This window comes from Peromyscus californicus, unplaced genomic scaffold, assembly GCF_007827085.1.
Source record: "Peromyscus californicus insignis strain IS unplaced genomic scaffold, ASM782708v3 Scaffold_8__1_contigs__length_139910024, whole genome shotgun sequence".
NCBI lineage: Eukaryota > Metazoa > Chordata > Mammalia > Rodentia > Cricetidae > Peromyscus > Peromyscus californicus.
The window spans coordinates 21,929,229-21,957,179 of record NW_026294606.1 but is presented as its reverse complement, the minus strand read 5'-3'; the positions used below and the strand labels follow the sequence as shown (position 1 = coordinate 21,957,179).

The 27,951-nt window shown below is 41.2% G+C and overlaps 1 protein-coding gene across 5 annotated transcripts in view; it reads left to right on the top strand.

Moving 5' to 3' along the window:
• LOC128103989 (uncharacterized) overlaps positions 1-27,951 on the top strand; it is a 141,986-nt gene that overhangs the window by 102,263 nt on the left and 11,772 nt on the right. For 2 of the 5 annotated variants that reach the window (XR_008215829.1, XM_052728706.1), the window contains exons 3-4: positions 3,832-4,013; positions 7,046-7,212. Coding sequence is in view for 2 of the 5 variants with exons in the window: in XM_052728706.1 (XP_052584666.1) it covers positions 3,853-4,013; positions 7,046-7,212 (328 nt within the window). In the remaining 3 variants the exon portion in view is untranslated. Of the gene's footprint in view, positions 1-841; positions 1,133-3,831; positions 4,014-7,045; positions 7,213-16,551; positions 19,888-22,961; positions 23,771-27,951 lie in introns of those variants that run through there. The other 3 variants (XR_008215828.1, XR_008215827.1, XM_052728707.1) reach the window with 3 other exon arrangements.

Genomic DNA, 27,951 nt, shown 5'->3' with positions numbered 1-27,951 from the left:
CCAAATGAAATTCAGTGGGTGACTCTGGCTAGCAACCCACCAATATCAATTTAATGAAGTCTGTTAGATTGTCTTTATGTGACTTTTTACTCCGGGCTGTTTTCCCCAGGGGGATGAAGTAGATGACAATCGGGAGAGATTTCCTCCCCAGTTCTCACATGATATATCTAAGACGTGCTGTTGAAGATCTGGATTCCATTGTAGGACTACATTTTAATGACTGGTGTTTATTGTGTTTCTAGATCCATAGGTTGGTGCCTTGAGGTTCATAATTTCATTCACAGGGATGCTGTGGACCAAAGCTATCCTTAAACCCCACAAGAAGGCTCTCTTTGTAGCAGGCTTGTAGTGGAACACTGGTGGGTGTAGACCTCCGAAAGTGGTTGTACATTACCAGCAAATGCCTCAAGAACTCAGTAAAAAAGTAAAATGGATGCATCATGGAGCAAGAATTGCAGAGATCATCAGAACAAATGTCTTGAGACCTCTACCTCTGGTCTTTCCCTTGGTCTATCTACTCCACCATTTACATTTGTAGACCTTTATATGGCCTTTCTCTGGATTTTCTTTTAACGGTACTCATTTATTTTAGCTCACTAGCATACAGTGATGGAGAGAATAGTGATAACATTAGTTAATATACCAGGATGGTGCTTATAAGGCAGGTATCAACCCAGCTGCCTACGCAGCCTACATCCTGCCACACATGCTACAGCTCTGTGTTGCTCTGTTTTATTTTTCCGTTCATTGACCATTGTATACATGTTGATGGTGAACATTAGTCATTCTCATTTTATCTCCCACTCTCCTGTCTCATTCCCCACCCGGTCCTGCGGGGATTTCTCCATACGTCTCTACAAGGAGAGTGGCTTTGAAGACTCTAAGGGTCTCTTCTTCCAGAAAGATGGGAACTGTGAGATTCCTTAGAAGAAAATTCCTTGGGGAGGAAAAGTAAAGACTTTGTAAGGAAATTGGGAAAGCGTGAGAGAAAGAACCAAAGCATAGAAGTATGAGTCCTGGCACAGGACAAGTCTATAATCTCGGAAGGACTTTGATTTTTAAAAAAGTGTCTCCACATTCATGAAATTCTTGGAAAAATTCTAGGATATTGATATTATAAATAAGGAAACAGGTTTGTAAAGCCTAAATAGCTTGCTAAAGATATTTGGCAGTTTCATATTTAAGTCTAAAAACAAAACAGATTTTTTTCAGCCCTGTAAGAAGGATCAACCAGCAAGAGTGAAAGTACCTATGAGGAAGGAGGTGGGTGGAGAATACAGGCACTCTTGGTTGTCCTTGATACATACAGTCAAACAGTCTGTCTTCATGGTTTGGGTGGGAAAAATTCAAAAACATCTTTGTAAGAACATTTTGCAATTTTAACTGTGCAGTCTTAGCATTTACCATTTTAAACCATGCATAAGAGGAAAAGGAAACCTGCAATTATTTACTTGAGGAGTATCTTTGTTAAGAGAAATAAATGCATTAGAAATTATGAAAACCATCTTCTGTGCCCTAGAGATCTCAACATACTGTCAGATCATGTAAATAAAATGTCCAAATAATTGCCTCAATGTTTATACTACCAAAGTTAACAAAAATGCTAAATTAAAAAAATACGTAGGGCTAGGAAGAGAGCTTAGAAGGTAAAAGCACTTGTGGCTTTTACAGGGGATCTGAGTTCAGTTCCCACCACCCACACCAGGAAGTTCACAACCACCTGAACTCCAGTTCCTGGGAATCTGACACCACCTTCTGGCCTCTAATATCACTATATGAATGTATTGTACATACAGACAAGCAAGCAGCACATACACATAAAAGAAATTAAGAATTGAAAGCCTGGAACCAAACAACTAGTCAAAAGGCAGAGAACAACTGACTATGGGGTGACCAGCCTCAAGCGATACATCTACAGCACAGCCCTACACCTGAGGCTTCAGGAGCACCACAGAAGAGGAACACAGTGTAAGGAGCACCACAGAAGAGGAGCACAGTGTAAGGAGCACCACAGAAGAGGAGCACAGTGTAAGGAGCACCACAGAAGAGAGAGCACAGTGTAAGGAGCATCACAGAAGAGGGAGCACAGTGTAAGGAGCACTACAGAAGAGAGAGCACAGTGTAAGGAGCACCACAGAAGAGGAGCACAGTGTAAGGAGCACTGCAGAAGAGGGAGCACAGTGTAAGAGCCAGTGAACCGGGGTGTCTGCTATGAGACACTGTGTTCTATATATGAAAAAGCAGCTACACCCATGAAATCCACAATATTCAACAATACCTGAAAAATGACACCAGTTAACACGCTAATGTAGGAAGGCCTCTACCCTAGATGAAGAGCTCCAGGCAATGAATTCATGGCTGTTTAAAGAGAGAAAACCAGGCTTCTCCAGGGATAAGCTTCCTGATAGACCATCCAATCTCAAGTGGTCAGACCTAAACGCATATACATATAAGCAGCACTAAGTGAACTCTGGGGGTGGTAGATATAAATTTATGCACATATGTATATGTGACAATAAAAAAGTAAGGGTAAAAGGTATACATTTGTGCAGTGGGGGTCACAAGAGTTAGAAAGAGGAGAGGTAGGGCAGAAATGGTGTAAATATAACACATATATGAAATTCTTAAAAGGAGATTAAAAAATGTAGGCTGCAATCAAAGCAAGTCTTAGAAAGAGAAAAGTAATCCTTGGGGGTGGGGAGGTGGGGCTTAAAATAAATGGCATAAATACCAACCTAAATTTTTTTTTAAAAAAAAACAACAGAATAAATCCAAAAAAGATGAAATAAAACAATTATAAAAGTAAATAAAAATAGAAATCAAATTTCAAAGGCTTGTAGAGAGAAACTTCTGGAAAGATTTACCAAAAAAGTATGGGGCGGGGGCGGGAGGAACAGCAGAGAATATTGAGAAAAACAGAGAGAGAAAAGAGAACAAATTCTGTTGTCAGAGACACTGAAAATAAAATTTTAAATATTATGCATACTTTAGGCCAGCACGTTTATAAAGGAATCGTATGAGCTTTTCGAAAACACAGAAACAACTCAGGAGGAAACAGAAATCTCTACTATGTCAAGACCACAACTGAATCTGTAGTTAAAAGTCAACTCCCAGAGAGAGAGTCTCATGTCAGATTTTACTGTTAACATTCTTACATAAGCTTTTTCAAGACTAGAAAAAGACATATTATTTCCCAGCATATTTTATGAGAATTGCATAACCTTGAAATAAAAATGAGCCAAGGACAGAACAAAATAGGAAAATCACAGGTCAGGATTAGTGTAATGAATTGATTTAACAAGTTAAAACAAGATTAAACTGTAAAATTACAACTGTGCTTGCATAATGGACATAATGTAAATGTAAATTGCATAATGTAAAGATCATCAATGATAAAAGAAATGAACTATCAGTAAGTAGGAATAAACAACAATGTCTGTAATGTGAGAAAAACAATCTATAAAATTTAAGTATAAACATCATATATGATAAAAATGTAAATCTTCCTTTTATGACCATGAACATAACAACCAGTGTCAATTTTCCCACCAAGCAGTAAAAGTCCCAAGTGCAGTGTACATAAAGAAAAGTTTTGAATATTACAAAGAAAAAAATCAGTTTCTCATTATCAATTTTTTTTTTTTTAGCTAGAACCCAGTCTCTCACATGCTAGGTAAAATTCTGCTGTTAAGCTGTATTCCCAGCCTCAACCTCTCATTGTAAATAGATGATATTATCTAGAGTGAAAATTCAAGACACAAGCAATTGTTTAACTTAAAAATAAGAACTAATGTCGAATCAATTACCAAAGTGCATTACTTTTCTCCATAGCAGAAGGATCCAGACACAGCCATGGAGAAACCCACCAGGCTCCAGCACACAGTCCCAAACCTCTGCAGGCAGATGACCCTGGTTATACTCAGTGGATCTCAAAGGGAATCAACGAGGAAACCCAAGAAAACAAAACGACAACAACAACAACATCATCATGACGCTGGGGAAGAGATTGATGGGTAAGGAGTGGGTGTAAAAAGAAGTAGGAGGGCCGGAAGAGGGGGTGTTATAATAATGAGCAGGTACATTATACATGTATGGAATTGTCAAAAATAAACTAAGTAAATTTAAGAAACTGAAAGAAAGGGGGTAATTTAGCTTCAGAATTTCCTCTCTAGATACATCTCCTCTTTTTTCTGGAGGTTATGTAGTTTGGGCTTCCATATTTATGAGTTCAGTGCTTGCATTTAGTGTAAGGAAAGAGTATGATTACAGGTTTCAAATAGTAAATGTAAACACACACACATATACACACACACACACACACACACACACACACACACACACACACACATATTCTCTCTCACACACACCCACATACCTTATCTTCTTTTAATTGATCTCAAACACTACACCTGTCATAAGTTCCCAATATCTATGGATTTCTTCCTGTGTTTCTATTCTGTTGCTCTAGCTTTATTTATTTATTAATGTGTAGCAACATCTTGTTAAATATGTTTTTTACTATAATTTTATAATACGTTCCTATGCCTATGTGACAAATTATTCTCATTTTTCTTACTTTGGAGCACGAACATATTGGCTGTCCATTTATCCTTTATTCTTTCACATAAGTTTCAAAATCAGCTGAATGTAGTTTATGAAAAGCCTTGTTGGAGATAGTACTTCAGGAGTATAGACTGGCAGGCCCATCTGAGCAGAGCTAGTGACTTTATCATACAGATAGTTTCACTCAAGAAAGTGACATATTTATAAATTTCCACCAAAATCAAATGCTAACGTGGATGTTACTTAGACTGAATGTGTGTCCTCTAAAAGAAAACCAGGGAATGACTGACACAAAAATTATGACATTGGCTACCTCTGGGGCAGACATCAGTACAAGAAGCCATCTAACTCCTACAGATGAGATGATACTCTGTTTCTAAAACTGAGTGGAGGGAGTGCAGGTGACCAGCTGAGTATTATCCCTGTTTATATTTAAACCCCTCTGCCATATGAATCAACAAATTTACTCCACCATACTGCCCACTTCTGTTCAGAGACCCCGAACATACCTTTATTCCTTTGTCAGTTTGGTAGGAAATGTTTTTAAAAGCCCCATCTTAAGCTTACTCTGGGGGAATGGTTGTTTGAAAATGTCCAGAGGATAACAAGAGGAAAGGGCCCTGGATACCCTGGATGGGATGCAGTAAAAAGGACAGGGCTTTGAAGGATGACTTGGTCAGCATGCCTCGCACAGCTAGTCATTTCATCTAAGCCACTCTGGCCCACAGGACTGCCCTGTGCGGGAAATCCCGCGTCACTCACTGCTTCCTCAGAACATTAGCTGTTCATGTAGGTTCTGCATAATAGAAGACTGAATGTTGATCATCAAAATAGACGGAAGTGGTCAACAAAGGGGCGAGAAGTGGAATTCTGCTGCTGGGGTTTCCTCCTAAACATCTTCCCTTACACATGTGTTGATGTTCTTCTTGGTTAAATATTTGAAAAACACATCGTATTTTATTAGGTGTTTTTCCCTTAGAGAGAACAGTCTGTTCTCATATGAGGAAGAATGACAGTTCTCTCTACTTATTACATGGAAGTATCAGCTGACTCCTCAGAGCAGAGAGATGTTATTGAGGACACACACACACATACACACACACACACACACACACACACACACACACACACACACACACACACACGGGCTGGGGGTGAGTAAACCCATAAAGTAAAGCTGGTTCACAGCATAAACTGTACAGGAAATTAAAGACATTAGCTAGCTCTAGCAATGAGAAGGAAATGGAACACAATTGGGGATTTACAAGTAAGAAGGGTGGTTTCAAAAATGCTCGCACTACTCTATTTTTTAATTGCTGGTTTTAAAACGGTGTATAAATGTTTTACAGGCCCTCTTGTATATATCACATTTTTTTTTTGCAATACTTTTTTTGCAATATGTTTTTGGTAATGTTTTTACTGCACTTGAAGTTCTGTCTAGGTGACCGAATGCAGAGATCTCTAAGGACCCTAAAGGAGCAGGTAGCAGAAGCAAGATGGACACTGTGACAGGAGCTTTTCATACACAGCTCTATGCTTTCCAGAGTCCAGTCTTTTTTCTTTTCTTTTTTTTATTTGAGACAGGGTTTCTCTGTGTAGCTTTGCACCTTTCCTGGAACTCACTTTGGAGACCAGGCTGGCCTCGAACTCACAGAGATCCGCCTGGCTCTGCCTCCCAAGTGCTGGGATTAAAGGCGTGCACCACCACCGCCCGGCCAGAGTCCAGTCTTTTAACCATGTACCTTTAGAAGAAAAAGTTAGAATGTGTGTCTCCACCTCCTACCTCGACCTGGAGAAACAGGGTATTTGCTGAGATGCTCTGTGTAGAGTGAAAGGGGCAATGGAAAGCCAAAGAGAAGTCACTGGGTTTGCAACCCAGGTGGCCCACAAGAAGCAACTGGAGACAGTGTGTGTGTGGGGGGGGGCAGGTGGCCAGCAGCAGCCCCCAACACCTCCCTTTTCCTCTCCAAAGTGTCACAATTTGAAAATTGAACGATGCAGTCAACCCACACTAAAATAAAAAAGTAGAGGATGGTGAGAGTGACAGGTTATCCCAAAGTCTGCCTGTGATTGGGGGAGGGAAGCACAGGTATCTATGGCTTCAACTGGAGAAGAGGAAAACATGGGAGCTTGTTAACAAAAGAAATCACCAGACACAAAGGAAAAAGTGATGGTGGGAGAGGAGTGAGGAAGAGGAGATGTTCAGAAGGGGAGGAAGAAGGGAAAATTAAGTACGTTTAGGTTTGGATGGGTAGAAGGAAGAGAGACAAGGCTGGAGAGAGGCCTCATCTCCTTAACCAGCATTTCTCCTGCTTTGAGATTTATTATAATAAAAATCCATTTTACTGTTAGAAGATTTCATACCTGTATACAATGTACTATGACAATATCCACTCCCACCTACCTACCTCCAGCTCCCCTCAGAACCTCTCACCGCGGCTCTCCCCCAACTCCACATCCTCTTCTGTTTTGCTTTTTTCAGTGCTGCCCAGATGTGCGTAGGTGTGCGGTCTCCCACAGGAATGAGACAACCTACCCCGCCCCAAATACAAAGTGACTCTCCTTGCCCCAACAGCCAATGGGGTCTCAGGAGTCCTTCCCCTGTCCAAGATGGAAACTGTAGCCGGCTTCATCCTGTGCAGGTCTCAGGTAGGTATTTACAGCTGCTAAGAGTTTGTGTGTGCAGCACACCCGTGTGTCCACAGACAGCGGTCCTCTCCATGCTTTGGCTTTTCAACCCCACTTCTGTGTTGTTCTTTGAGCCTTAGTGGGTGGGGGTGAGGAAGGAGCATTATACACGCTCTATCCATGGTTGAGCATTGACATTCACTTATTCTCAGCATCTTGAACACTTTTGAGTCTGCATTAACCACTACCCACTGCCAAAGGCTTGTCAGACCAAGGCAGAGAGCATACAAATCTCGTGGAGGAGGCTCCCAGTCCTCATAGGTATGCCGAAGCAGAGGAAGCCCTGGCCCCCCACTTGGTACAAGAAGACATGTGGGTGGGTTGTACAGGTGGACCTAGTATCATCATTGTCATTATCGTCTTTATTATTATTAAAACTTTGTTTGTGTGTGGGATATGTGAGTGTGCATGCAGCTGTGTGTGAGTGTTCATATGGAGGTCAGAAGACATCTTCTAGGAGTCTGATGTCATCTTTTTACTTGTTTGAGATGGATCAGTTAGCTGGCTGGGAGAGTCTAAGGAGTCTCCTGTCGCCACCTTCTATGGCCAGTAGGGGGCGCAGGTACTACAGATGTTTGCATTGCTGCTTCAGGCTTTACATTCGGAAGGCCGAAGGCCAGCCTGGCCAGGCAGGAGCGTTTATCTATGGAATCACGCCTCGCCTCCAGCCTGGCTGCTTTGAGTCTGAAGGGCATGCCAGGGATCTGTCTTCCTTGTTTTTATTCTTTGTTCTTTTTCTTTCTTTTTTTCCCCCACTAGTAAGTTAACAATGTATGTGAACTGGCACTATCAAAATTGATTTAGATAGAGATCATCAGGCAGGATTCACTTCAAGCCCTCCACCTAGCTCAAGGAGGAAAAGGATATAAACTTCCTACCCTTTCACATCACAGAACTTGTGTCCCGTAATTCTTTTGCGATTTCCCAATATGCATGTTTGTGGCTTTGTGAGTGAGTGGAAGGCTGTAATTTATGAGCTTTCCTCTTCTGACCCTCTCAGCTGACTTTATCAGCATTCTCAAATGTTATTAGCAAAAGAAAGGAAACTATTTTTAGGGGTGATGATCACACGAAGTTAAATTCCGACCATCCCAAGCATGTTGCAGTTTTGCAACGTTCTCTCGAGGCTGTTTCTTCTACATGTGGTGTCAGCTCAACAGCCAATGTTTTTGAAAACCTTGTCCTAAAAACAAGACCAAGCACAATGAGCTTGTGCTGCCTCCTCCTCCTCCTCCCTTCCTTCTGACCCTCCTTCCTTCCTTCTTCTTCTTTTCTTCAAAAGTGTTAATGTGGACACAACCTTCTGGTGAATAATGGTTTATGAGGGGAAGGAAGAAAAGAAAACATTCAATAGAAGTAGAAGAGGTGAAGGACCTGGAGGACAGGCGGTGTTGATGGGGGATCTTTGTCTTCCTGGGTCTGTTCACTTCGATTGGTGGGTGAATTGTCCTGGATAAAGATCCAGTTGTAAACCCAGATGCAACATCTCTGTGGATCTGACAGTGAGAAAATGAGGGATGGAGCCAGGTGGTAAAGTCTCAGGGAACGGAGATTCAAATGAGCTGGTTTCAGCATCCATCAGCATCCATCCATCCTTGGATATCCAAGGCAAATCCAGCCTTGAATACTTACCAGTTCCCATAGATTCTCCCTAAAAATGCAAACGATGGAGTCACTAAGAGAAGGGTATTTGAAGAAAAAAATTGATTTAGAAAAATAGATAGAATGAAAGACCCAAGTTCTTCAAGTTGGCATTGGGAACTCCTATGAATACAAAAGAATGTTAAGTATTATTTTCTGCATAGCAGTTAAAAACAGCAAAAGCATGACTTAGCTTCAAAGGGAAACTACATCACTAGTTCTGAGGATGATCACCTTTATAAAGATAGAAGAATCGTCCAGAATTATTCAAAAATAGTGGCAGCATATCCAAGGAAGAGCCTCTACAGAAAATGACTTGCCCCACTCAAGCATAGGCAAAGGGGGGCCAACTCTGGTGGCTCACTAGAAATTCTACTGACGAAGTGTCTTCGTTTCATGCTTTGTTTAAAGTTTCCCTATTTCTATGTAAGCACTTCATCTCCTCCTGTTGGTCTCTGCTTATATGGCCATCATTTCGTGTTAGACTTACATGGGTATTTCAAAGAAAAGGAGTATTGGCCCAGTATTGACACTAATAAATGTAGCAGAATTACAGAGAACCTTCAGGGATCTCTCCTGTCAACACCAGCTCCAGTAAAACTCACAGCTGCTGAGAACAGGAAGCAAAGACCTTGCCATAAAGTGAAGGTTTACTGTGCAACACGGAAGAGAGGCATGGAATTGGTACTTTGCAGCATGGATGCCCTTCATATACACACTTACTCAGCATGTATTGAAGAAGTGTGCCACGTGTTTTGTTTTGTTTTTTTCATTTCTTTCCCAAATAATGGGCAAGGTCAGCTGATTTCCAGGAAGGAGAAAGTGGTGGGTGATGGTGACTTTTTCCTTGAGAAACTAGATGAGAGAATTAACGAAGGTGCTAAGGCAGAGCCACACGGAAAGAAGTACTGGGACTTTTCAATGGCTTCAGCAGGCTCACGGCAGTATCTTCCATTCTGACAGCAAACATGTTTGGCAGGAGTCACATTCTCAGGACTGCTGGCATTAGGTTAATGATGGCAGTGGAGCTTTGGTGGAAAATGACAGCGAAGCTGAGAGCAAGGACAACTCTTTGGGGCTCCTTTTAAAGCAGGGTCTTATTATGTGAGCCTGGCTAGCTTAGAATTCACTACGGAGACACAGGCTGGCCTTGAACTCAGGACCTAAGATTGTAGCAGTGCACCACCATTCCAGGTAAAGTGACTGTCTCAAAGATGAAGACAACTGCTGAGGACATAGAAAAGAGATGATTTTTATAATAAAAAAAATTATAATAAAAGCAGACAGCAAAGATGCCAAGAGATAAAACCATGGGGCAAAGAAGATACATGAGAAGGGGAGACTAACTTCAGGGACTTAAACAATTTACTTAAATTAGCGTTGGCTCTTCTAGGAATTAGAGCATCCCATCTCTCTAGAAAACAGTTATTAAACATGCTGTATGCTCCAGCCATTCAAGTCTAGTGATTCAAAAATGAATAAAATATTGGAATAACTTCTACCACAGATCACAGAATAAAACAAAAGATGGCCAGACTGAACTTTGAAGAATGAACAAGGACTCACAAGAGATGTTGTAGCCTGGGGCAGGACATGGCCATTAATGATTTCCAACTCAAATGGACCCCCACACATTGCCTGTGGTCCTCCAGAGTGGTGAACGCTGCAGTTTGATCTTTGAACCATCAACACCACCCTGCAGCTACTCACCGACAGGAGTTGAGTTAGTTTCTCAGGATAGTCATGGAAATAGTCACTTATTTCTGTCTTTCTCACCTCACCACTTGGCCTCCTAGGAGAGTGCCGTCACCCCTCCTCTTTGAGGGAGCCACACCTCTCTTCAACCACATAGACCAGGACCCTTCCAATCTCACTTGAAACTTATGGTCATTATCTCCACCCTCTAATGTATATTGGTTAGATTTGTTGTAAAGAGCTCTGTACTCTGGGTTCAATGTGGAAAGCTTAGCTCTTCTCCATCTGGAACAGCAAATACACACACACACACACACACACACACACACACACACACACACACACACCTCCACACATGAACACATATTCACACACACACACACACACACACACACACACATACACATGTACACACACACCTTTATTAAAATAATACACTTTCTTCCCCTGTCTGCCCTTCTATGGCCTTATTCATCTATTCCATGACGAATCTATAAAACTCATCTCAATCCTCATCATACTCAACCTCTCTGCCCCATTTGATGCTCTTAACCAGCTCTCTCATCCAAATGTTCTCATCTGTATACATCAACTCTGTTATCAGTCTTTCTCCTCTAGACGTCATCTCTGAACTTCTCTCCCTTAAGTGTTTGTGATACCAGGTCAGACCTCTTCCTCCATCACTTTGTTCAAGTGATTTTACTCATGTTAAAGCTTGTCTTCCCACATTTCTTACTCCCACAAAACAGCAAGTTCTGTTTGATCTTTCTTCTGCATGTCTGCTAGTTTTAACCTCCTTTCTGCACTCCAGAAACAGTCCCATTCACCTCCTACCTGGTGGCAAATAGAGGCTTCCTCATACCTCTGTCTCTATTTTGGCTAGCTTCCAGTTCTGCTTCCAAGCAGTGCCAGAGTGATCTTTCTAGGTGATAAATCTTATCTCTCTGCTGCCCTTCTTAAAACACTTGAATGCTCCCCATTGCCTTAAGGATAAAATCCAAATCCTTATAAAAAAAATCTCATTGCAACACAGTGAATCATTTAAGATCTGTACCCATCTACTTTTCTAAATGTCTCTTCCTCCTCTTTATCCTCTACACATTCACTAAGGGAAAATTTTCATCATCCTTCAACCACGGCATGATGTCCCTGCCTCATGCTTCTTAAATTGAGACAACCTGGAATAACTTTCTTAAATATCTCTGCCAGGAAATATTAAATGTATTCTTCAAATTATCCATACAATCAGCACTTCTCTGAAACATTCTTTTTTATATTCCTCCTTGATCTTCCCATCCTCCAAACACACCACGTCCAGGTGAACTTGGTTATAGTTTCTTCCATGGACTTATAACATTTAATTCTCTCTGCTAATTATAGCCCTCAGCTGATTGTTTTATGGCCCTATGAAAGCCATGTTCTTTCTGGGAATGCAAGGACCTAAGCCAGGCGTGGCATGGACGGTTATTTTTGCCACCGGAGCAACAGTGATCTAGAGCCCTTGAGTCGTCTCCTACAACATGGCGTATGGATGGTGTCATCCCGCCAGAAGGGAAAAAGCAGATCTGATAACTTCTGAACATCTCTCTGTGTTACGACCACAGTTCTGTGAATAAGCTCTGGGGGCATTGCTTCACAGAGCTGATGTCTTGTTTTCTGAAAGCTACCCTGGGAAAAGCAGCAGGAAAAACAGCCTCCGTCTTGCCACATCGTGCATCATTATAAAGGGGACATCTTGATAGCATCGGGGCTCGTTATCATTCCCAGGTACCTGGATAAACAGAGAAGCAGTTTTCACCCTGCCCCACAAACTCAATCTTTTTTGAAAAGTGCTCCGGTTATCCTGGTACCTGAGCTTCCTGAGGGGTGATTTGCCCTGACTTCTGGTGTAACAGGGTGTACTGTATTGACCTGAGAGTTCAAAAGATCTTCCTGAGGGCCAAACAGGACTTTTCGGATACTGGTGGGATTTCTTTTTATGTTTCCTGTCCTTGATCGTGTGTGAGTGGATGTGTGTGTGTGTGTGTGTGTGGCGAGAGGAGTGCTGTGTACGTGTGTGTATAGGTGCATGGATACACATGTGTCTGTGTCTGTGGAGGTCAGAGGTTGAATTTAGATGTCTTCCAGAGCTGAGATTACAGAGCTATTCCCAGCTTTTATATTGGTGTTGGGATTTACATTCTGGTCTTCCTGCTTGCATAGCAAGCTCTTCATCCACAGAGTCATCTTCCAAGCCTGGAAAAGTCTTTTCTGTGGTTGGAATGGAGTTTGAGCTGTGATCGAAAACTTCATGAATTTAAATATATTAATATAATTGCAAATATTAGAAAACCAAGTTGGGCAGGGCCTCTGTGCCTGTAAAATAAACTATAAAAAGACATGCTTCTCTACACAAATGATACTGTTTGAAAAGAATTCAACTTCTTTAGGCAAATTATTCTTTCAAATGACAATTACACTGTTTGTTGTTTTGAGACAGGGTTTCATTCTGTAGAATAAGTTGGTCTTGAATTTCAGACAACCCTGACTATTGGGGTTATAAGTGAAAGCCACCACACAAGGCTTTTAAGCAATGGTTTTAAGTCTGACATAGTGGTACACATGTAATTTCAGTCTAGGAGTCTGAGGCAAGAAGATCATGACTTTTCAAGCCTGGACTAAATTGTAAGATTACGTCTGAAAAACAAAACCCATAATTTTATAATGTAGAATGGAAGTTATGGGCCTCCGGTAAACAATAACATAATCTGTACTAAAATTTACCATTTCCTTCTAGAGAGGTTTGGGGGTAGGGGTATGAAGAAAAAAGGCCAAAAAGATAGTTCCTCGGTTCTTTTGATGGTTTGTCTCTAGTGTTTATCGGGCATCGAGGAAGACAACTGCCCGAAGCCTCCTGTCCCCCTAAAAAAGGTACATAAAATACCTGTCTTGATTGTCCTTGGACTAGAAAAAACTGACCAGGCAGTTCATCTAGTTTTCAGGGAAGTCGCATGCTGGAAGCTGCAAATATCTAGATGTGCATTGTATCATTCATTCAGTGAATCTTCATTGAGTAAGAACTATGTGTCTAGCGCAAGTCTTAGACCTGGGCATGAGCAGAAAACAGAAGAGGCAAGCATCCCTTCCTTTTAGGGCTGATAGATAATGAAGGTAGAGAAGAGCAAAAGATACAAACCAAACACACACACACACACACACACACACACACACACACACACACACACACACAAAATAAGTGAATTAGGTGTCAGAGGGTGGGAAGTTGGTAAGCAGCTTAGAGACCAACAAAACAGAGAAGAAATGTCCTGTCTGAGGGTTAGGGCAACTTTCTATTTTCAATGTGCTGCTAGGGGAAGATGTCACTGAAGGAATGACCTCTAGTACACACAAGATTGAGTGAGTGAAATCAGGAGAAAATGTGAGCACAACCAGGGGAAACGGCTCCCTGACACGGAACCCAGGTGTGACAGACCCAGGATGAGAGGACAATGTCCGTGGAATGACAAGCAGCCCAGGTTGGCCCTAGGCAGAGGTCTTCCTGCCCACTGGAGGAATTCGCATCTCTTAGTGAGCTGGGGGCCACAGGAGGGTGTGGAGAAGAAGAGAGACACGGTCTAACCTGCCCTTTTGTCTGCTGCCTGGAGAGCCGGTCTGTGGGTAGTTGTTCACGTTGAAGCAGGTCGATCTCCTCAGCAATCTGCATACCGCTTAGTAGCAGACAGGTACCGACAGAGGCGGTGAGAGGTGGACAGGCTCCAGATCCATCTCAGAGATAACAACCACAGGTTCTCCTACTGGAATGAATCTGGCTGGGGTGGAGCATGAGAAAATAAAAGGTGTCGAGAATGCCAGGGCTTTTGTCCTGGTAAGAAGAAAGCACAGGCTACTGTTACTCCAGTGAGGACTCTAGTTCAATCTGGGGACTTAAAGTAACTTATTCAACATTACCTCCTGTTTGCAATCAGATATGTCCTTCCAAAAATTGTATATATCTTTCTGTTACAAAGTAGGACGATGTAACAGAATTGTTAAGATGAAAATAATACAATCAAGTGACGCAATAAAAAATTCTTGAATTTCTCTGTTAGCCTTAGATGCTCTTTTGATCTTTACAAAATATCTATGGTATGGAATTATGTTTTCAAAAAAATTTATTAAACCATATGTAGCAGATCCTGCCTACAACCACCAACACTTAGAAGGTGCAAGCAGAGGGACTGTCCAAGTTTGAGGCCAGCATTGGTTACAGTGTGAGTTCTAGGCCAACATAGATTAACGAAATAGGACAGAGGGCACCGTTTTTCAGATTGTATAGGGAGAGACATGGAGGACCTGAGAAATTGGCATGCACCATGGACTGATGCTTCTGATACCTGTCCAGAGGATTCCCAGCCATTCCCACTACCTGGAGAATTGAATTAAGCTCATTTGATGTTCTTTACAGTAAAAGTATTATTTTTTTTGGTATGAAAATTCTCTTAAGTTGTAACAACCAGTGAGCCTCTCAAATAGGGAGTACAGACCACTACTTATGATACACTATCTTACCTAATTTTCTTGTTGTCTTGTTTGGGTTTGGTTTTGAGATATGATCTCACTATGTAGCCCAAATGGGCCTTGAACTCTTGATGATCCTCCTGCTTCAGTCTGGGATTACAGGCATGTCTCATCCTGTCTGACAAATTTTCTTTTCCCTTTAAATCCTATTCTCCAGCCTCAACTTACAAAGAACCTATAGTCTGCTAACTTTATTGTTCTTTATATGTCAAAACTAAAACATGAAAATGCTACTTCAACATTTTTCTAGCAAAGTCTGCTCTAATGCAGTGGTAGGAGTTACGAGATAAATACACTATAGTTTCATTATTTTTCACCTTCTCAACTCTATTTGCCATTCTAGAATATTCTGAAATGCAGCAACTATGCTAGAATCGAAAGTTTTTTAACAGTTAGTATTTCCTCCACTGTGGGGCAGAGCAAACAGTGGATGTGGGTTTATAGTCTCCCCTGTTCTCCAGGGATTTTAGGTATGCAGAGCCTTGGCCATCAACGCAAAGGAACAGCTCAGAGGTGGGGACCGCTGCTAGAAATGTTCCTTTGTTTAATTTTTTTCCTGTTATTGTATATGAAACTTTGAAAGTCTCTTGACTTTCCATTCCAGAGGCACATGCCAGCCAGGTGCCAAGTGTGACAACTGTGTGAGGGATAGCTGTGACCCAGCTTGTAGAGGGGTCAGAGTGAAGAAGGGTTCCTCTTGACTGCAGAAGCCCTCCCTTGTTAGGGTGTGGCTCCCTCTGAGAGTGTGTCCTGGGAGGGAGGGCTCCAAGAGGGGCTTCCAAGGTCAATGCAAAGGATGATCAAGCTGAGTGCTAGGAGGCGGAGGATCCGGTGGGAATTGGGAACTATGGTTCTGCACTCTGTGTAGACTTGCTTTGTAACCTAGGGCGAGCGTCTTTCAATCCTCTCAGCTCCCATTTCTTCATCTGCTAAGCCAGGCCTGCCACAGACACCAGTATTATGTAAATACGCAGATATCATCATTCCTTGAAAAGAAAAAAATAGTGCTTTGATTAGCCAATAGGGCTTTTCAGTTGCTTAGAGCAGGGTGTGAATCACAGCTCCTGGGTCTCAGCCCACCTTCTGAGATCTTCTAGAAAAGGCTCCTTCTTGGCTTTTAATACTTAACGCTGCTGCTGTGCTGAACCAGTGGCGAGGCAGGTTGGAATAATCTGTTCTCCTTTTCTTTTCTGTGAGTCACTCTGTAGTGACGGACTCTCTCTTGTCTGGCCCTGCTGATATGTCAAATAGAAAATCTTACCTTGAACCTGCCAGATTCACTCTCTATACTTGTCCCTACCCGGGTATTCTCCCTGCCAGTAGACGTCCCTGCAGCTCAGCACACTGGCGATCTGCTGCCACACTGTGACGTCACAGAAGCTGACATATTCTTTCTGCCACATACAGGCACTCCTGAACTTTCCCACCGACACCGTACTTCCAACTGTTATGACAATGGGAACCAGGAGCTGAAGAGATGGTTTGGGGGTAAAAGTGCGTGTCACCAAGCCTACCAACCTGAACCCACATAAAGGTGGAAGGAGAGAAAGTCCTCCTCTGACTTCTGCAATCACACTCGCCCCAACACACACACACACACACACACACACACACACACACACACACACACACACACACTCATCATCATCATTTAAAAATGGGAAGAGACAGGCAAGTGCCTTCCTGTGTTGGTAATAGGATCAGATTGTTGTAAAAATGGGGTCTTTTGTTTCAATCCCAGGTCTGTCCCTCATTAGCTGTGTCAGTCTGTCAGTCCTCTGAGCCTCTGTTTCATGGTTTATAAAATGGCAATGACAGTTCGGGTCTCACCGACAAGTAAAGAGGATAGCAATGCGGAACAATATATTATAATATTGCTGGGAACATAAACACACAATCACCACGGTCCTGTAATTATGATCGGCTGCTCAGTCTCCAGCAAGGCCCAAAAGAACTGGCAGATAAAGGGTACATCACAATGGGAAGCAGGGCAGTCAGCAGTGTATTTATGCAGACCATTGCCATGCTCCTGTGGCTGGCGAATCCTTAGGGTTTGCAAAGGGCTTTAGCCACCTACTTGCTAATAACTGTAGTGACCTCTAGTGGTACCCATTTTTTCATGGGGGGAGGGAAATGTTACACCCCTGTGAAAGGCCACTTCTAGCACCACCTTTTACTATTTTGCTTGTAAACCCAAAATTCAGAGATTGGTTAAGTGAAAACGAATCTTATACTGAACTGACTGACTTAGTAATTTAAATTTTTATCACATTGGAGTTATTTTAAAAATCTCTGGATAATTCACACACTCATTCCCATTTGACTTCCCACCCAGTATTCCTGAGTTGTGGATCCCATACATTAGAATTTTCTCAAAACCTCCTAGACACATCTCATGGCACAGGTATTGTGCCAGCTGGGCAGAAAAGAATAAATAAAGATGAAAAATGGGTAGGCCCCCATGAATGCACAAGCAGATAGCAGAACAAACAAAAACTGTCTATGTTTTAAAATGTACTAAAGTAGACATTGACCCTATGAGAACAGCATCATTTGACCCTTCATGGAATATGGGTGATTTTGCTTTCTCAATATGGTAAGAAGACTCTAGAACTCTGAAACGTATCAGAATAAAACTGACATGTTGACAGGGACACAAAGAAACGCTCACCTGGGTTGAGATATTTAACCAAAAGAGAATCACCAGGGGTCTGGAGAGATGGCTCAGGAGTGACTGGCTGCTTTTCCAGAGGACCTGGGTCTGATCCCCAGCACCTGCATGGTGGCTGACAGAAGATGCTGGTCCCATGGGATCTGACATCCTCCTGGAGACACTGCACACATGTGATGCACAGACATACATGCATACAAAACACTCATACACAGAAAATAATAAAATAAAATCATTTGAGAATATATGAATAAAGACAGAGACAGAGAGGGGCCAGGCAGAATCACCAGGCACAGTGACTCGAACCTGTACATTCAGGATTCTGGAGAGTGAGGCAGGAGGATTACTACCAGTTTGAAGCTAGCCTACACTACATACTTCAGAACTCCAGGCCAGCCTTGGCTATGTAGTGAGACCCTGTTTCAAATAATCAAGAGAGAGTAAACATAAATATTAAATCATGAGAACTGAAAATTCAAAAACTACTTAGTCATTTTAAATCTGTTGTCTTGCTTATTCAGCAAGTATATGTATAATTTTTTTGGCAATTCTAATTTGAAATAAAAAGCATTTCTTTATAATGAAAGTCAACATATGTGCAAGTGCAAATGATTTATATGCTTTCATATGATTCTAATATAAGGAATTTTACAAGGAAGAGGAATGCTTTGTCACTCTCTTTCAACTTGTGGAATATTGTTGATGTTCATACAGTTGGTGTGTAAGGAATAAACAGCCACATAGAGAATGCAGGGTTCTCACATGAGGCCCAAAGTGTACTCATTTTTATTTGATAGTTATATGGAACTAAGGAATATTTTCAGCCTCTTCTGTAAGTACAATTATGTTCTATTTCTTCATTTGGACTTCACAATGATCTTTAGTGATGTTAGTCCAACAGTCTAATGGCCACAAATAACTCTCCAGACTTGGCAGGGATTTAAAAATTCAAATAGCCTAAATCAATCTAAAATCTTCAAAAACTAATTCACAGAAGTTCAAGTTTTTCTCCTCTCACAGCTAGGTAGAATACCTGTGGCCTCCTAGGAAAGAAGGTTCACATATGGGGGCCCGATATTCATTTTGGAAGGCTGTATCTGTCCCTTGGTAAGAGAGGGAAGAGCTCAAGTCCCCTAGTTGAGAAAAGGTGTGTCTGAGTTTCCTTTGGACAACAGGGACTGATGTGGTACTCTCTTTTGGAACTGGTGAATATGTGAGTCCCCATTGGACAGAAAGCTAAGCACTGAGACCCTCTCTGGCACTAGTGGAAGATTTCTGTCCCTCTTGGACAGAAAGAGTATGTCTAAAGCTCTCCTTGTTCGAAGCAGAGTAAGGGTAAGAGATTCACCTCAAAGACGGCGTCTTCTGAAAGAACACCAGGCCCCCTCCATCATTAGGAAGTTTGATTTCCCCTTCAGGGTTATGGTTAGAACCACTATGGCCCTAGGATCTCCTTAGAGCTCAAAACTAGCCAGTTAGAAGCACATCAAATGCCAGAGTGCTATTTTTATTCTTTCTTTTCTCATGCTTGTTCATTCTTCGTCCTGTTGAGGGCTCATTTATTTATCCTCAGCTGGCTACCAGCTAAGACACTTCAAATTTTCTGTCCTGCTCGTTTTTCAGGCAGAGCTGAGGGATAAGCTGTCGCTTGCACTGATGAAGTGCGTGTCTTTGTGTTTCCCACGGTCAGATTTAATCACTCCAATTTGTATTTTATGTTTAAAACTATAGTGATAATCTTACAACCTTTCACAGGAAATAGTCTTAGTAAACACCAAGTGCTGACTTGGGCACAGTTGGACAGCCAATACATTTTTTTTGTTGTTGTTGCTGTTCTTATTGTTGTTATTTTCTTACAGTGTTGAAGATCAATCAAATCAGTTTCAGCCCAGTTCTAGATTATACTGATTATGTTGGCTTAGTTATCTGCTTAAAAAATTCTATATAAGAGGCTGGAGAGATGGCTCAGAGGTTAAGAGCACTGACTGTTTTTCCAGAGGTCCTGAGTTCAATTCCCAGCATCCACATGGTGACTCACAACCATCTGTAAGGAGATCTGGTGCCCTCTTCTGGTCTGCAGTCATACATGTTATATACATAATAAATAAATAAATCTTTAAAAATTTTTCTATATAAAACAGTTACAAAAATATTCTTTTTTAAAAAGGATTTATTTGTTTTTATCTTATGGATATGGGTATTTTGCCTGCATGTAAGTGTATATACCACATGCCTACAGTACCTATAGAGGCCAGAAGAGGGCATCAGATCACCTTGGAACTAAAATTACAGACAGTTGGGAGCCATTGTGTGGGTGCTGAGAGCAGAATCCAGGCTCTCTGCAAGAGCAGCCAGGGCTCCTAACCACTGAACCATCTCTCCAGCCACTATAAACATATCTTGAGTTAGAAAGAAATTAGTTGACTACACAGATTTATAGGTAACCTTTAAAGATAAATAATCAAAGCTGTAATATATTAATGCATATCTTTTTAGTCCAGAAAAGTAATTAAACCTGATATGATCTTCATCAGAAAATGCTTAAAGCTGATTAGATATGTAAATCTAATTCTGTAGAGTTTGGTGGTAGATTTAACCTCAAGGAGCTTCAAAACTCCGAGAAAGAGACTGGGGATATCGTTAAGCCTTGGAAACTTTGCAGCTGCTTGTGGTAATGTCTTCTTTGATACATTTGGTTATATCCACATGCCACTGGTATCTTCTCTTTTTTTAGTTCTGGTGAACAGGTTCAAGGACGTTTGTCCCTTGTTAATTGTTTAGCTCAGCAATTTGCTGCCACCTAGTGTCCTGGGTAAAGTGTCATCTATTTAATCTGAGTGGGATGGAAGGAAGAAACGGGTCCAACTATCCAGAGACCACACAATACAAAATGCTGGAACTCCAAGTGACAAGATAATGATGTCCACTTATGCCATTGGCATGATATTCAACCCTCATTAATGTGTGTCTTACAGTATGAGTGAGCTGGTCAACCTATGCTTTCAAATCCAACTGAACCACTTCACACCTCTCCTAGCGCCTTAGTTTCAACCCCAGTAAGTTAATGAGGAGAATTCTCCTAGCTCAGGCTTGATCAAACAATTTAGTTCAAACACTCACAAAAGATTTGATAGAATTTCAGAAGGGTTTACATGGAATTGGGTCTACCATTTTCAGGGACACTTTGGGATAGCTGGTCTTCCTGTAGGCAACATCCCTTCCAATCTTCTTTGCATAATTAGACTTCCTCCACTCCATGTTCCTATTTATATATAGCTATAGTTGGCCTATGGAAGTCTAGTTCTTCCTAAGATCTGACAGCAGCGAGCCTGTTCCACTTACAGCTGTTCTGAAGACTAGATTCTATTTTGGGAAATGAACATAGCACTGTTATGTAAAGTCTGAAGTCAGATTGATAGGCATTGAGGTGGGCAGAGTTATCAAAATCTGAAAGTCGGGTGCTTGGAGGGGAGGGATGTATTATCATGAGTGAGGTAGGAGGATGGGTGTGTCTGGGATGACTAGGTGATGGGTTGGCAATACCAGGCCCCACTGTTGCTCTTACGAACTGAGCCAGCATCCTGGAGAACGTAGCTCTCCTCTGACCGTCTCAGAATACACAAGTACTGCTTGTCAAAAGAAGTCCCTACCAGTCACTATCTGGCCACGAGCAAAGTTATTTCTGTTTGTTTCCCTAGATCTTACTCAGTCAGAAAGCTAGAAGGAATGGCTTCACCAAATCAACCAAAAGTGAGTTAAAGGAATAAAAATGAGGAAAAAATGAAGAAAAGGAAGGAAGGAAGGATGGTGGGAGGGAGGAAGGAAGGAAGAAGAAAGGAAGATCAGGATTAGTGTTATATCCACTCTAGGCTCCGTCTCCCTTCTCATCTCTCCCACATCCCTATGGTGGTATTTTTTTTGTACTGAAATGTGATTTTAATTGTATGTTAATAAATAACGTTGCCCGGGGGTTAGAGCTATTAGAGCCATAGCAAGAGCGTGGCGGTGGTGGCGCACGCCTTTAATCCCAGCACTTGGTAGACAGAGCTAGGTAGATCTCTGTGTGTTCAAGGATACAGCCAGCATTGGAGACACACGCCTTTAATCTCAATACCAACCATAGAAGACCTGGAAGTCTCTACAGACAGGCAGTGACGAGGCAGTCATGTGTTTGGATTTACAACCAATGAGAAGGCAAAACAGAAAGGCTATAAAGACAAACACACAGGAAGTAGGTCTCTTTCGGAGAGGTCTCTTGGCTTAAGAGGCTAGTAGCTGCAGGGTAAGGCTCTTAGCTCTGATCTCTTGGCTTTCTTTGCATTGGTTCTGTGTTTCTTATTTAGTAAGACGGTTGGTTACATCTACATATCCCTCTATTGATTTTACCATAATTCTTACACTCGCCCGTTCTCCAACTCTGTCATGCACACATTTATCCTCTTCCTTTTCTTTCGTTCCTTCAAGAAACATGCTGCAGAATCATGCTCCTGGTAGCCGAGCAATACATGATCTTGGGGAAGGTGCCACTTCTGAAGTCAGTCTGTCCTTGCTAGATTGACAGATTGCTTGTAAATGCTCCTCACCTTTTCCCGACATATCTGTGAGCTTCAAGGGTTGGATCCGTGATCAGAACAGACAAGACGTGCACCTTCCCTTTGTAGTTCTGGACCCTTCCCTTTAAACAGGCCCCTTTCTCAGTGCAGCCTCCAAGTGATCATTAACTGCTTAGCTACATGGAGGAAGACCGGGTCGTATGCCTATTCTGATCTTGGCGCTCTTATTTTCTGCCTATGTCTTTGATAGCATTCTTAATTCATTCTTGATGAATAAAACTACAGATCAGTGGTGATGAAAAAGTACATAAATAAGTGGTAAATCCTAGTACAAATTCATGCCTGTGTGGTTGGGCAGGCAGTCCTTACTATCCCTGGGACTGTTTCCAGGCCCCCGAAAGGAAGCAAAGCGCACCGATGCCCAAGTCTCATATAGAATCACATGGTATCTTTATAGAAGATGCACACCTGCTTCTGCATAGTGGAAACTATTGTTAACTTACAATGCACCACACAATGTAAACATTATGTTAACAGGTGTATCACTGGGAGAATAATAATAATAATAATGTTTATACTTTCCCCATTTCTAGCTCTAGTTGGTCAACTTCATGAATGGCTACCGAGGACTGACCACATACCTACATCCGATATATGTGTATCTTCAGCTAGAGATAGACATGCACATATTAACACAGATGTGAGAGATGCCAAGGCCTGGGATGTGAATCTGTAATTAAACACAAAGGCAATGAAAGTGCTTTCTCTGAAAAACACCTCAAAATAAAAATTTCCTGTACAGAAATATAGCTGGCAATTTCTAAGACTGGTAACAAACATTATAATAATAAAGTGTCTGTTTCTTCCAGTTTTTAAAGCCATTGCTGACCCTCAGTTACATAGAGCAGACTTCAAACATTTGTAAATCCTTTCATCAATATAACCAAAGGCTTTTTACACTCTCGTTTTTAGTCAATATAACCAGATACACTCTTCAGGTACGACAGTGACTCTATTTAAGTGTTCTTGGTGGGACGTTAAGAATAACCCATTCTGTAAAAAGACGAAAAGTAAAATCCTTGAGCCTGGAAGAAGCACACATTCCAAGAGTGTGAGCTAAGAGCTAACAGTGGGGTGTAAGAAGAGTTGAATATGGGCATTGTGTTGCTGTACTGCATCTGCGAGCATGGAATAGGTAAAGAAGCCAAGGCATTATCACATCTTCTGATAGCCACACATAAAATTCACTGAAGTGGTAATTTTGTAAAACTTTGAAAATATTGTTGGTATTGTATGCTATTTTAAGCAACACAAAATTTCTCTTCATACCTCTGACAGCTTTAGGTTGTAAATAAAAAAAGACTCAGAATAACACAATGCATATTTCTCAGTTTGATCATGAAACTTGTTCATCTCGAGACTGTCAGCCACACACAAAAATAATTATGAAAAAAACTAAACTAGGTAGTTTTCCTGTTTCCTAAGAGGTCTAGCTTTCTGAACCTTCTCTTACCTGCTTAGCCAGTGATAGCCCAGTTACAGAAAAGCCACTTGGGCTTTTTGTTGAACTTTCCAATCTTACTACATAAACCAAACTAGAAGTTACTTCATGTCTTGTTTCATGCAAATATAAAGACTGATCTACACCATCCACTGGAGGGAACAGAACTGAACCAGAATGATGGATTAGCAGCCTGTGACTCAAGGCTGACCACAGATGAACAACAGGAAATATCCACAAGGCTTATCATGCTGCTTATGGAAAACACTGCATTGGGACTGACTTACCTTGACAATAGCTTATGCTCTGGAATTTCCTTCTTCTGTGATACATTGTATGGTGCCCTTTAACCAGCCAAGAAAGACAGAGGCTCTGCAGATAGACCGTCCAAAGTGTGAATCACCAAAGGCTACTTTTCTAGCTACATGGTCTGTGATTCATGAATTTTCCTGATGAATTTGAACGTCTTAATCATAAAATGGATTTTTTTTTAAAAAAATGCCTGGCAGTCCCGTGTTAGAAATTAGAGATAATGTACAAAACATATCCAGAATGCACATTTAACCATGATTGAGAGTATTTGGGGAGCTGGACTACAGAAGATTGAAATGGAGTAAAAGATTCTAGGGAGGATACAAGTAGATAAAGGCTGAAGGCTGGGACACACTAAAAATCCTGGTAGTAAAACCTTTCCCTGAGATCCGACAGGTACCATGGCCAGAGAAGCCACATGTTGGAGACCGCGGAGTATGAGACATCCAAAACAGACATCCTGCCACAGTCTGTCTCATCTACGAAACAGTCCCCAAACACATTCTCACAACAGACTCTTTAAAAAGCAGTTCTCAGGGGAAAAGCATCATTCTGCAAACCTGCTTAAAATCAGTTTTGTGAACCACAATGCAGTCTTGGCAAATCTAACTCTCATCACCTATTCGGCACCAGCTACACAGGCAAATTTGGAGTATTATTTATTATTTCATCTAAATTTGGCCCTTGGAGAGAGAGATGGCAGCACAGCTAAGTATTCATCAGGAACACAGAGGAAAGGGCTTTTATGCTGATTTTTTCTCTTTAGCTATTAATCCTCAAGTGTTACATTTGAACGAAGAACTGAAGTAAGGTTCCTCTCCATATGTTTTGGCAGAGTCAAGACATCTGTCAAGACTGAGCCCATCTCCCCTTCAGCAACAGCTGCAGAGCTATGCTCCAGAACCTAATCCAAGTACATCACCATGTAGATTCACAGCTCTACACCAAAAATGTTAAATTCACTAGACAATGTTTGTCACTGTATCGGCAAATTGATTGACTTTTTCAAACATCTATTAATTACCTTTTCATGCAAGTCACAGTATAAATGATATTTAATTTTTCAATTATCTTGTCCAAAGCTCCAAAATCATGAAAAAGTTGTTTATTATACCTTAGAAGGCTTTTGGCAATGGCCATAAAGGCAGCATATAAAATTTCAACACTTCAAAGAAAGGAAAAAATATTTTGGGAGTCTATCAGTATTCCCTTTGATGGGGTTAGAAGTAGCTGTTGGGTAGGTAAACATTTCTTGGCTCGGACAGAATAAAATGCTTCTATATAGAGAAGAAAAGGTAAACTTAATGATATAAAACCCAAATATGTCAGTCAAGGGGTATGTACTTGTCTAATACCAACAAGGACCTAGGTTCAACTCCCAGCACCAGAAACAAACTACTAAAACATCTCGACATCAAAGGATTCTCTTAAAAGTGAATCACTTAAAAGTGAATAGACATATCATAGACCCAGGAAAAAATAGATTCACAGCATTTATTTAGCCAAGGATACAATGCGTATTTATAATATAGTTGTTACAAGTCCCTCATTTTAAAAAAATGTGATAAATATGGGTGAGCATACCCACATTTCACAAATAAGTGTAGTAGCAATCAGTAAGTACACTAAAGATTTCAGTGTCACTAGTTATCAGTCATATACAATCTAAGACTGCTCACTAGAATGTCCAAATTTAAAAGCTCTGACAATATCAAGTGTTGGCAAGGTTACAGAACACCTGAAACTTCCAGGCACTGCTGGTCACAGTGGCACACAGTAAGCCATTTTAAAGAACTGACGTCCAGCAATTCCTCTCCTACATGCAGTCATGTGCCACTGACTCTAAGGGTCTCTTCTTCCAGAAAGATGTGGCACTGAATGAGAAGGGTACATTTGGAGCATTGCATCCATAGGTGATACTGTCACTGTGAAGAACACCATAGAGAGCATTTAGGCAGATGTAGACCATCTAGACCAGTTGCTCCACACAGCCCATTGGTGAAATCAAGCAATGAGGTAAGTTTGAGCTGGATGAGGACTGCAAGGTCATAAGGCATACAAAATTGCTAGAGGACAGGACAGTACCATTCCATTATAGTCTTACATGCAATCAATTGTTGACCAAAATGCCATCGTACCACAAACAACTGCATTTATCAAAGAAAAGTGGAACCATGTCTACACAAAAAAGTGGCTTGCACAAACGTATTCGTTGTAGCACTATGATAACCCCAAACTGAAATAGCACCAATGTCTCTCCATGGGAAAATGAATATATGACTTATGGTGCATTTGTATGATGAAAAACTATTCATTAGTAAAAAGGAAAAGTCCAACAGTAATCACAAAAGCCTGCATAAACCTCAAAAGCATTGCACTGAATGAATAAGGAAGGCATGTTTATATGAGTCCAGATTCAGATAAAAGTAACCTATGGTCATTGACGTCATTGTGAGCACTTGGCTGGAATGAAACACAGAGGCGTTTCCGTGGTGTTAGAAGTACTCTGCAATCAGTCTATGAGTGGAGGACCCCCAGATGGCAATCCTTCCAGACTTTTCTACTAGACCTCACTGTGAACTGTGGACTATACAAAAACCAACACCCAAGGCTACAGGAGAGAGAAAATAAGACAGAAACTGGCAGGTGGCAGTCACTGGATAAAGGAAACAGAATTAAGTGGATTTTAAGTTGGTGTAGCTTTCAGTCAGAAGGCGAGCATAGAATGTCCCTGCAGAGCAGCAAGAACCTAAAATCAACTGTGCTGGGTCATTCGCTGAACAACACAGCAGCTTGGATGTAAGAAAGAAGTCAGAGTGACTTAGCCTAGACAATCATGAATTGTATAGCAGCCCACATCTTCTGTTAGCTCCTATTCCACACATACTCACCAGAACAATCTCTGGCAGTTCAGCTAAGATTGAAAGAATTGACTGGGGTTTCAGCTGCCTCCAGCTGCAGGACAGACATGGTGCGGTTTATGTTCAACCAAGTCATGTACCCAGTAATGTGAAAAATTAGCATTGTAAGTGACATTATAGAACACAGCATTTGGCACCACATACCATTTGCTCAAAATGTAATACAAAATTATTCAGTAAGGAAAATGCTCACAGACACCCAGATCGGGCACTTGATAAACACTGATCCTGTGATGGATGGTCTAGATACTGGAATTAACAAGCAAGGAACTTTAATGAGGCTGTTACAATCATGCTGTCAATTGTAAAGCAAAGTATGCATGATTTTAAAAAGAGAGAAATACAGTAGACACATAAAATCTGGGGGAGGGGAATAAAATAAAAATTTTATAATTGAAGAAATATATAGCTGGAATTTAAAATGGATTTAACAATATGTGGGAAATTATAGAATAGAGAATGGGTGACCTTTAAGGCAGAGAATGTAGCAAATTTTCTAAGCTGGAGAAGATAAAGTGTGGAAGACAGAATATAGTGAGCAGAGTCCCAGGGATCACTGAGCAGGCATCAAAAGGTCCAAGACAGTACAGCACACTTGGAACCCAAGAATAAGAGGAAGAGGGAATGATGCTCGCACAAAAATATTCTCAGGAAATAAGAGCTGAAAAACTTTCACATTTGGTGAAAGAAAAATTGTAGATTTTACAGTCTCAGGCAATCCTGATACTGAGTGTCAGTGAATGGATGCTCCTTCTTGAGGTCTCATAAAGTCTCAGTTTTTCTCTTTGATTGAAAATTTTCACAATAAAACATTGAAAGCTGCTATGAAAGTTCATTGAAATGAGCACT